This window comes from Condylura cristata, unplaced genomic scaffold (genome assembly GCF_000260355.1).
Source record: "Condylura cristata isolate star-nosed mole 26May11 unplaced genomic scaffold, ConCri1.0 scaffold00015, whole genome shotgun sequence".
NCBI lineage: Eukaryota > Metazoa > Chordata > Mammalia > Eulipotyphla > Talpidae > Condylura > Condylura cristata.
Window position 1 is genome coordinate 3,209,020 of NW_004567116.1, and position 11,541 is coordinate 3,220,560.

At 50.5% G+C, this 11,541-nt stretch overlaps 1 protein-coding gene across 1 annotated transcript; it reads right to left on the reverse strand.

Annotated features, from left to right (window-relative positions):
- Nucleotides 1-3,938: 3,938 nt before the first annotated feature.
- Nucleotides 3,939-11,235, reverse strand: LOC101625404. The gene is made up of 6 exons (XM_004683370.1): nt 11,224-11,235; nt 10,965-11,076; nt 9,431-9,699; nt 6,901-7,009; nt 4,909-5,177; nt 3,939-4,037 (listed from the first exon to the last, which is right to left on the reverse strand). The coding sequence occupies exons 1-6, from the start codon at nt 11,233-11,235 to the stop codon at nt 3,939-3,941; spliced, it is 870 nt and encodes a 289-aa protein (XP_004683427.1).
- Between the last annotated feature and the right edge of the window lie 306 nt (nt 11,236-11,541).

Consider the following 11,541-nt stretch of genomic DNA (forward strand, 5'->3'; position numbering starts at 1 on the left):
GGTTTGCATGACCTCCCAAGTCTGAGGACCCCCTACCCCCACCCAAGTCTTGGAACCTGTCTCCCACATCAGCTCCCTCCAGTCCTCCTAGAGCTCAGGGATCCAGGACTCCCAGGTCAAAAAGTTTCTATGAGTGAATCTGATTGGCTTTGCTCGCCACATCGCTCTGCCTGCTCATTGGCTGCCTCTGGGTCACGTGTCTCTATTAGGCCAATCGGCTCTGCCTGGTGGGGCCCAGACATGTGGCTCAAAGGTCCTGCACACCTGAAGGGTGGGCCGTTGTTGGCTTGTGAGGGACGGCCCTGCTGCGGGACCCTGGTGGGGCGGGAGGCGGTAGGAGGCAGGGCTGTCAGGGCTGCTCTCTTGAGCTCTACGGCTACTGCCATCTGTGCTTGGTGGCTGTTCAAAACGACATTTCTCGGAAAAGGCCTTCTGCTGGCTTTTGCTCCAGCGGGCAAGACTTTTCCTCCATCTGGGTGGGAATGTTTCCTTCCTTATACCTAGTTGCTTGGAAACCATCTCTGTTGTGCTCCTGGACGGAAAGTCCAGGTGGCTGCTGTCCAGCTCCCGCCTGCTTGGCTCATGTATGGTCCAAGATAAATATGTGCCTGGCTACTTCCCACTTGTTGATAGAAGTAGTTTTTTCTCAGGACACTTTCGTTTCTCTTTGCCTCAGCTCTGCTGATGTAACATCTCAGTTCTTCATGTCAGTTCTCCAAGAGGCACAGAGGTCACTCAAGGGCTGGTCTCTGCAAGCTCCCCTCTCCTGCTCCCATGGCCTAAGGTAAGGGGCCACATAGAAGTGTAAACCCCCAAACTAGTTATGGAGAAAAAAAGGAATGAGGAAAAATAAACATAAGAAAACAAGGAGTCCCTATTCAACTAATAATAAAAAAAAAGGTAAAAAACAGCATACAAAGGTTGGGATATGTAAAAATAATCAAAAAGATGAGAGAAGTAGGGCCCTCCCTGGTGGTGCAACAGGTTAAACAAAGCACTATGAAGCTATTACAGCCACTGCAGCATGACTTCCATCCACGACCAGGGAGATGACCTCTCCTGTCTTGCCTGCTGTAGTGTGTTACAGTAGATCTGCCTGTTCTGCTTCCTGCTCTGTCTCTGGTGAATTCTCTCATCCTCTGCACCCCAAATCTTCAAAAAAGAAAAAAGGTGATTACCCAGGTATAAGGGTAATCACCACAAATAAACATGAACTGAATTTACTAAGTAAAAAAGAAACACTATGCAGGATTCAAATTAAATCCAGAAAACACAGTTTGGAGCAGATACCTTGACATGTAAGGACACAAAGACTGAAATGAAAGCACAGACACGTTACATGAAAGGAGTCTGATTTACGCATACATTAGTGTCACTGAGGAAGAACTAGAGGCTGTGTGGAAACCACCATCCTTTGAAAGACATGTTAGAGGTTAACAACAACATGTGAAAACAATCTTGAAAGTAATTTGGAATAATGGGAAATTTAAAGAGGGATGGAGTATTAAAGAAACTCACAGAATTATTGCTTTGTGTGATAACGGCATTAGACTCATGTAAGATCATGACCTAATATAGAGGCATCAAACAAGAGATCAGGGAAACAAAAAAGTAACTATCATAAAGTTTAATCAAAATCATCAGGCAACTATAGATCAGAGACATTCTGTAGAGGAGGAGGAGGGGGGAGAAGGGTCAGGACACGGGAAGAGCACGGGACCATGGTGCTGCACACCCTTCCCAGGGTGGCCACGCTCTCTGCTCTTGGTTGATTTGACGGGCACCTCGTAAGATTCGGCTGCTGTGACTGACTGACCAGGCAGTTCTGACCCCGTATAGGGATGCAACAAAATGGTGGTCAAAAAGGCCGCTTAGGATTAGCAGACCCACAGGAATTAGTTCTTGCTTGGAGCCGTGAGGAAAACGTGGGTCAGGGCCAAGCATGGTGTCTGCCATGTTGGGCTTTGCCAGCAGCAGCTCTGTAACTCTCAGTATCACACAGAGCAGAAGGGAAGGGTTCAGACCTGGGACCAGTCCCAGACTGACACACACACACACAAACTGTGTAAAATGCACACACACACAAACTGACACCCTGCTCCCCACTCAGCCACACCACTCAGCAGACCCAGATAAGGGAGGGGATCCCCACCTGTAGGAGAAGAGCCTCTTTCTCTCTATTTGTGGCTGGTGATGAGCAGACCCTGTAGGCTGGGCTGGGCTCCTTGCAGGTTCTGGGGTGTCTCCTGTGAGGGCTCACCTCTGCTTTTCTGTTGCAGGACAAACTAAAACCAAGGCCTGGGGACCTGTTTGAGATTTTTTCACTTCAGCTTCCACCACTGGGCTGTCTATGTGGGGTTCCCTGGCCCATCCTAAGTAAAGATGGGGCCTCTGCTAAGTGCAGGCATGGGCCTGGCGAGTAAACAGCCGCTTAATTATGACATGTGTGGAGAAAGAGCACTGTTGGTGGGTGTAGGCACTGGTGTCATTTTGGAAAGCAATGTGGGCTCACCTTGAAAAATTAAAAATAGATATACCACACGGCCAGCTGTCCTACTCCTGGGCATCTATCCAGAGAACATGAAACCATCAACTGAAAGACACCAGTGTGCAGAGTTCATTATGGTGCTGTGTACATCACTGGGACATGGAGGCGAGTGACTGTCCATCAGCAGAAGGTTGGAGACGGTCCTACCTGGTGGCCGAGGCCCTTGTAGGCCTCCTTGATATTTGTAAGCTCCTCCCTCTCAGTAGCCAGTAAGGGCTTAGAACTTAACCCCCTGTGTCAATCAGGAGAGCAGGGAGAACAGCGCCTGAGGTGGAGGTTGTGTGGGGCAGGGGTTTCTGCTGCCTAGAGTTGTGCAAGTGCAACGGGCTGACAGAGCTGAACTCTGAGATGAGGATCACCTGCGGCCCCTCCGCTCATCTCCTCACTCACCAAGTATTGACTGAGCTCCTACTTGGGGGCCCATCTGTGGCAAGATGGCTACAATGGGTGCCACTGTAGGCCTTGTTGGGGAGAATGAGGAGAGGCATTATGTGATGTGTCCAAAGGCTGAACAAAATGAAGGAGGATGTCAGGGTGGCAGTTGGAGTTGAGAAGTTAGTGTGGTTGGGGGTGGCCTCCTAGCAGGTAGTGTGTGAGTGGGGTCATTGGAGGGGGGCCCTTCGCACTGACAGAAGCAGTCCTAGATCCTTTTTCTCTCTCGTTCCTCTCCTTATAAATAAATTTTTTTTGTTCTTTCTGATTCTCTTTGTTTGGTTTCTGCCTGGCAATCTTAAGTGTGAATATGAGGGCTGCAAGCCTCGTTACCCCCATTTCCCCTGGGTTGCCTCGCAACTCATCTACGCACTGCAAGTGGCATTACCCCATTCAGGAACCCTGAAATAGTGTCATTTTGGTCTCAAGTTTTATTCTGGTGACTTTCACTTACTAACATCGTGTATCTTGAGGTGGCGCAATTATCAATTCTCCATTCAGGAAAGAGGCGACATGAGAGATGAAGGAAGGTTACAGGCAGGGAAGGCCTGCGAAGACTTCTCCCTGGGGCTGCACAGCTGTTTTGCGTGGCTCTCAAGGCCGTCACTGGTCAGAACAGATTCTTCCAGGCAGAGTACACACCGTGACAAACTGCTCCAGGCACATTCTGTGTCTGCTGTGCCTGAAAGTGAACAGATCACGGTCAGTGTCCTAGAAACCCTGGCCAATTCTCTGTCTTCCCAAGGCGCAGAGACCCCTTCATTCTGTCTCTCCTGCTCCCTTCCACTGGCCAGCTCAGAAGCCTCTCCCAGGGACTGCAGTGGCTGAGCTCCAGATGTTTCCTGTGTGATAGGACCCTGTGACCACCTCTGCATTGTGGAGTGTGTGGTCTATGTAGTCTGAAAACTGGCTAGATGGACTCATGGAATATTGTTGGCTGGACTTCCTGGGGGAGGATTTAGGTGGGCGGGTTGGCAGGGAAGGGGTTTGTGCCTGGGTCCCTGGACTCAGGCTCCAGGGGGAGACTCTGGGGCCAGGATATGGCTGGTGGGGGGCCCTGCAGAGGGCGGGACTGAGGCAGGAGCTAAGGGAGATTTCAGGAGCCTCTGAGGGGCACTTGGGCCATGTGTCCTGTGACCTGCTCAGGGCACAGTGTGGAAACTTCTATCTGCAGCCCAGCTCAGCCCCGACCTCAGGCTCCAAAGTCCACTTGCTGCTCAGCATCTCCACTTGGATATGGAGCTGTGTGGTCACACCTGTCCCAGGCCCAGACTCCCCACTTCCTCCCCAAATGTGCTTCCCTGGCACTCCCCCTCCTCCAGGTGCCCCCTGCCTGGTCAGTGTGGGACCCTGGGGGTGCAATCCTGTGTCTGCGAGAAGCTCCATGTGCAGAGGCACAGTTGGGGTGGGTACTGCCTAGTCCCCTACCCGTGAGTTTTGGACAATAAACATGGGAGACTGGGGTGGAGGGAGTGGAGTGGCAGGTGGGAAGTAGAAGTTGAGTTCTAGATCCTATCGAAAATGTGCTGGAGTTTATATAGGGGCCCCCAAACCCCAGCCTCCTTGCCTGAGCGTCCTGAAGCCACAGGAGATTTGTGGTCTGCAGGGGCCCCCGACTCCCCCTGACAACCCATGGAACCTCAGGAGCTGTGCTGGGAGCTGATTGTAGAAGTAAATGAAGCCAAGTGAGAGGCGACGAGGTCTCAGAGTTTCTCCATCCAAGTCATGGGGAAACAGGCCCAGAGGGTGGTGGCCTGGCCAAGGCCACCAGTGGGGTGGAAGCAGATCCAAGATCACAGCTCACCACCCTGACTCCCTGAGAGCCTGCGTTATGTCATCTGTGGTGACTATTCCCTGTGGCTGCCGTGTCCTGCCACCCCACGCATACCCAAATCCAGGAGAGGCAGGATCACCCTGAAGAGCCTTACCTGCGCACTGTGGGCCACGCCGTATCTCAGATAGGTGACAAAGTGCTCACAGTTCCACTCCTTACTGTTGTACTCCATGGTTTGGTTGATAACCTCCTCGGCGGATTGGAGGATCTTCTTCAAAAGACGGGGTCTGCACACGTTGTCCAAGTAGTTGTTGATCTCATATTTGGAGTCTCCCACCACTTTTGCCAGGAGCTCCCGCTTCACCACTGCTCTGGTGTCAACAGAGGAGGCCAATATGAAGAAGCCGGCGTTAGAATCTACATCTGGAATAGAGATACCATCACCAGGATGCAGGGAAGGCAAAGTGGGGAGGGGGGAGGGGTAGTGGCCCAGCGGGGCGAGAGGGACAGTGGGTCAATTATTGAGATTTTGGGTTGGTCCTCTCTCAACTGTGATCTGAGGAGTCACATATTTTGCTTTTTATTTATTTATTTTTTACAAGGCTATTTATGTGGTACAGGTTAGAGGTGCAGGGAATGTGAGAAGATTCACCAGAGACAGAGTGGGGAGCAAAATAGGCTGACTGACGAAGTCCACTGCTGAGGGGAGCAGCGGGGGAGACAGGAGAGGTCTGCCGCGCCCTGTGGGCCACTCCCTGGCGGGGGATCCAACTCATGCTGAAGTGGCTGCGATAGCTTCCTAGTGCTGAGACTTTAACTCCTGTGCTACCAGGGAAGCCCTCCTTTTTAAATCTCCATTTACCACCAAGAACAACACCACCAATCTTTTCTGACAGCAAATACTCATGAGCAGGGATTCCGCCTGTTGCTGCTTTGCTTTCACCCATGGCCCATATTTGCACTCAGCATCCGTCCCCTTAGGAAGATCTGTCCACAGCCTGAGTATCAGGCCCAGAGGCACTCACACCCTTACTCATGCTCGCGCTCCCAGACCCCTAAGTGTCGGCTGGAGGAAGTGGACTTTCCTATCAAATCAGACCTTTTTATAACTCTATAAAAGTGGATGGTGCTGGTAGAATGAGTGAGAGGTTGAATACATTGCTGTGATCTTGTTGAATACTTTAGATCAGACACAGTGCAAATGCTGGTGGATGTGAACGAACAACTTGGTGTCCATGCTGCTTTTGTGTTTCCTTTACTGACCACACACACACCTACACATGCACGCACACGAGGCCACACCTGTGCCCGTTCCCTGCATCTACTTTCAACTGATTTGTGAGCCTGATGCTTTTCTTGTTAGAAAGTTAAATACATCATTCATAAATACTCACTATGCTTTTGTACGAACTTTTCTTTTGATGCACAAACCTTCTTGAGATAGGATTGAGCTGGTGGTTTCCAACTACAAAGATGGCAGCCACTTGGACAAGGTCTACAGATCCCTTCTTGTTGCTTCTGTTAAGAAAGACTAAGTAGGGGCTTCCCTGGTGGCCTAGGGGTGAGGTCTCGGTGCTATCGCCACAACAGCCTGAGTTCGGTCCCAGCCAGGAAGGTGACCCACATGGCCCAGCAGACCTCTCCTGTCTCCCTGCTGCTCCCCTCAGCGGTGTTTCAGTAGATCCGCCTGGTCTGCTCCCTACTCTGCTCCTTACTCTATGTCTAGTGAGTCCTCTTACCCACCTCCATGCACCTCTGGCCTACACCCCCATCTCTTCTATGCAAAAATAAGTTAAAAAAAAAAAAAGGACTAAGTAAATGCCATGAATTCCCCTTGCTCGTCAGATCAATGAGAACAAACGTTGACTGAGAAACTGGGTTACACAGGAGCCTCCTGTGGCTGGGTGGGGCCCATTGATCTCTCCCCCTAGGTCAGGGCCTGGTGCTGTGGAGATTTGGGGAGGCTACAGCCCCCTCCAGGAAGGAGCCCAGGAGCTTCTTTCCTGCTCCTGGCAGGACCTGGGGACCCAGAGATGGCCCAGGGACAGGGCAGCAGGTGCTGCTCAGCTCTGCTCAGGGGGAGCCCCTGGCTCTGCCGGCTCACGACTGTCCACTGTTCTCATTACGCTTGTGCTTATCTCCTTACTTGCTAAACCCAGGTGAACGATATGATCATCTCCCACGTAGAGGCCCCAGTGCTGATAGCCGGGACGGAAAATCTCAATCAGGTCTCCAGGTTTGGGTTCTTTCAATAACTGTAACAGACAAAAGGACATGGTAGGGACAGTTTCCTGGCAACAGAGGCCCTGGCTGGTGGCTGCATTTGGGCCTGGGGTCCTTGTTTTTATCACCTGGTGAGGGTCTGAATGGCGAGCGCTCCTGTCCCTGTGGGGCCTTCATCCTTGTAACTCTAGAGTTTCCCCCACCAGTTGGGGCAGGAAAGCTGGAAAAGATGACCCTGTGGAAGGGGAGGGTGGGCTTGTCCAGGTGTGCTGCACAAGGCTCTCGCGTACACATGGCCGATACGGGAATGTTGCGCATGCGTGAATGTGCATGCACACACATGCATGGGTTGCGTGTCCATGCATGTGCTGTCTGTTGTGTGTGTGTTGGTCTAATGATTCAGATGTGCATGCACAGCCGAGTGAGCTGGCACCACAGCTGCAGGGAGCCGTGTTACAAGGCACCCAGCAGAGTGGGGTAGGAGACCCTGGGCTTGTGGGCATTCCTCCGCATCGCTCCCCCTGCCCTGGGTGTCACAGTAGCACCAGGCGCTTCATGCCTGGACTGTGACGTCCTCCTTTGGACAAGCTGAACTGAAATAAGACTGACAGCACTTTAATGGGACCCCAACTTTCCAGAGGGGTGGGGCTTACAAGTCTTGTTCCCTGACCAGGAGAAATTCATCCGTGGGGAGTCAGCCATCCAGGAGGAAACATTTTGCTTGTTTCTCTAGTGGACTTTTGTATCTCATTGCTTCAGCTATGTGTGACTTGCTCCTGACCCTTAGATTGGAAACACTGGCTTTGACCTTGTATGTATGTGTACAGTTCATTTCCTGTCTCTACTCCAGAGGCTTGATTTTACACAAATTGTTCCATGTGGAAGAAAGGGGGTCTTGTTTCTCTGTTCTCAAGATGATGTTTGACACTCATGGAGCCTTCTCAGCTTGCTAGGTTGCCAGGTCCAAGTCAGCATCTGAAGCCTCGTAGCAAAGTGACTTCCTTTTTCTCCTTTCAAGGTCTAAGTAAGGTTTCCAGAACTGTCTGAGGATGCACAGGGGGCTGCTCTGGTGTGGGTATCTTTGGACTCCACTCATCTGGAAGTCTCTTGTCTTCTTGTGCCTGAGTGTTTTCTTCCTACCTTGGATCAGGGAATTTTCAGTGATTGTTTCCTCCAACATATATTCTAGTCCTTTCCCCTTCCTGTTCCTCTTCCTTCCCTTCTTTTCTCCCCCCACTTCTTCTTCTAGGACCCCTATAATGTGAATATTATGCCTTTTGATGTTCCCCCGAAGTCGTTTTGGATATCTTCATTAAAAAATTCTTTTCCTCTGTCGAGGTGAGCTCTATTGATTTGTCTTCCAAACGCAGCACACACTCCTCTACTTCATGCAGTTTGGTGTTGAACCCTCCATTGTAAGTTTTGGTTCTTTTATTTTTCAGTCTGTCAGTTATATTTTAATGTTCCTTGAATTTTCCACTTAGTCCATTCTTTCCTGGGACCAGTGAGCATCTTATTACATTGCCTTGAACTCTTCCTCTGAGCTTGCTTATCTATCTCATTAGGGTCTTTCCCTGGAATTTTGGTTTACTCTTTCATCTGGGGCTTGGTCTTCAGTTTCCCTATTTTTTGTGATTCTTCACATGTGCTCCTATGTTTTAGATATTCTCTATATGTATCTAACAGGTACCTAGATGTATATCTAATAGTTACCTATTCTAGTTTGTAGGGTTTATGTAGGTGATGTCAGTCACGTGAAGCTAGAAGCACAACCCCTCTGAATGGGGTCCCAGTCCATCACTTGTCTATGTTCCACAGTTCTAGGCCTTCATTGGAGGGATGACACCATCTCGCATGAGCAGCCCTTAGTTTGGATACTGCAGACACTACATGCAGTAGGACAGCTGGCCAGTTGTGGCTTCGGACACGCTGTCCTTATCTCACTCGCCCCTTTAGAAACAAACCTGCTGTTGTTGCACCCTGAGCTTGAGTCCTGTCTTACATTGTGTACACATGGGTAAGAACCAACAACAGCGACCTGTCCTCCCGAATCTTTCTGTTTCAATTTCTATTCTGCATGTGTATGTGGGTAGAGGAGTGGGTATTGGGAGCACCGCCAGCTTTCCCATATGTCCAGCCCAGGGGAGGGTGACATCCCTAATCCTCAAGCCAAAGTGGTGGCTTTTGTGGTGACCATCATGGAGGGCAGCCACCTGGAGTTTCACTTAGTAGGGTCACTAGTGTGAAAGGTTGGGTGAGGAATCAGGAGAACTTGGCCACCTTGGGCACTGAGTCCACACAGGGAAAGCAGAAGTGGTGACTAGTGTTTTCTAATCCTCACCACGATCACTTACACTCTTCTCTTTTTCCCTTCTCCCTCCCTCCTAACCTGAGAGCCATCACCCCATGGTGAGCTCCAGGAGGGAAAGGGGTTATTCCCAAAGAGGGTGTACCTGCTTGGTACGAGCCACACCATATCTCAGATCTGCCACGAACTGCTCACTTTTCCTGCCTCGAACATGGTACGGCATAGCCTCGCCAATCTTCCCCTTCGCTGCCTTGAGGATCTGGTTCACAGGCAGTGGTCGGTACTTCTGATCCAGGTGGTTGTTGACTTGATAGTCACAGACCCCCACTATGTCCTTCAGGCGCTCCCGTTTCACCATTGCCCCTTTGCCCAGGACTGAGAAGATGGTGGAGGGGCCTATCACACGGCCGTCACCTAGAATCAGAGACACTGTCACCTGGAGCTGCAGGGAAAGTGAGGCAGGGAGGAGAAGGGACAGGACCAGAAGAAGAACAAGGGAATCCACTATTGCAATTTGTATTTACGCTATCTCAACTGTGATTGGAGGACTCAGACTCTGCTCTATCTAACAAGCTGTGACATTTTTTCATGTTAATGACATAGCCATTGTACACGGTGGCCATTGTATTCTGTGATGAGACCGTGTGTCATCTAATGACCAGCCTTCTGATGGGCAGCAGGAGGAGATGTCCAGTCATCTAATGACCAGCCTTCTGATGGGCAGCAGGAGGTGATGTCCAAAAACAATCTTATAAGCAGTGACAATAGAAATTTTTGTTGATTGTTAATCTTTGCCTACTTGTGTATTTCTGTGACAGATCAAATTTGTTTTAGCACTCACTGTGTTTCAGACACTAGCTGTATTCTTACTCATTATTTCATTGAGTCTCCTTAAACTATCATTTCTACTTTACAGCTAAGGCTGGGGCCGGAGAGACTCTGTATACATCGATGTTTCTCTATGTGGTAAGTCTAGAACCAGGATGTGAAAGTGTTTCTCTCCAGCCCCAAAGGCAGCCCCTTGACTCACTGGGAGAGCCTGCGGGCCTTCCACACCCATGTCTTCCTTCTCTCCTGTGACCTGGGCCAGTTCTGTGTCACATAGAAGGCCATAGAGGGGTCCCCAGCTTGTGGAGCCCCAAATCTGGGCTATAGTGAGTGAGTCCTCATTTATTTTCCTAGTTGGGAGATAGCTCATGAAGAGGTGTTGAACTTGCTGTTTATGTTGTGATCTTCAGACTGATGTTTGCTCCTGAGTCCATCCCCTAAGAAAATCCTCTCTCCACATCATGAAAGTTAGGCACAGGAGGATACATGTCCTTGCTCTCTTGTTTTCTCTTACAAACCCCTGAAGGGTCATCTGGATTTACTATTTACCATCAATTCAGAACTTTATACAACTTTATGAAGGTAGATGTTAGTGTTCTTGAATGTACGCACAGGTATTGCTTGTAGACAACAGGATGCTGCAGAGATCTGGGGAGGATGCAGCCCCCTCCAGGCAGGAGCCCAGGAGCTCCTGCTCCTGGCAATACCAGGGACCCCGGATATGGCTCAGGGGACAGGGAAGCAGGCACCACTCAGCTCTGCTCAGGGGGGAGCCCCTAGCTCAGGTGCGCATGCATCTGTTCTGAAAGTGTTTCAAAATATTTGAAAATTATACTTTTCAAGATCCTCACCTTGAGGAGCCAGATGGATCACATAACCACTTCCCTCAAAGAGGGCCCAGTGCTCGTAGCCATGATGAAATATCTCAATCAGGTCTCCGGGCTTGGGGTCATCATCACAGAACTGCAACAAAGACAGAGGTGATGGTAGTGGGTGTCAGGGAAAGAGAGGCCCTGGCTGTGTTTTGGGCCTAGTGGCCATCACCAGGGAAGTCTTCAGGGAGTGGTTGTTGGTGATGGGGACAAGCTCCTATCACCTCTGGGGTCTCACCCCTGCTGTCATGGTCTCATTCCCACAGCCTGAAGCAGGAAACTGGACATGACTATGGAGTAAGGGTGGGTGTGTCCTGCTGTATACGCCTGTAGGTGTGGGGAAGCACATGTATGTGTTCATGCCATGTGTGTCAGTATGTGTGTGTACCTGCGCTTGTATTCGGGGGCACTGACAATGCAGATGTGCACACTGCACCTGTCCCTGAGCTTGTGGACACCACGGCTGCGGGTGACCCCATCACTGAGGCAGGTGCCCCAGGGTCACCCAGCAGAGCTGGGTAGGTGATTCTGAGCTTGATGGCCCTGCCAGACCCTC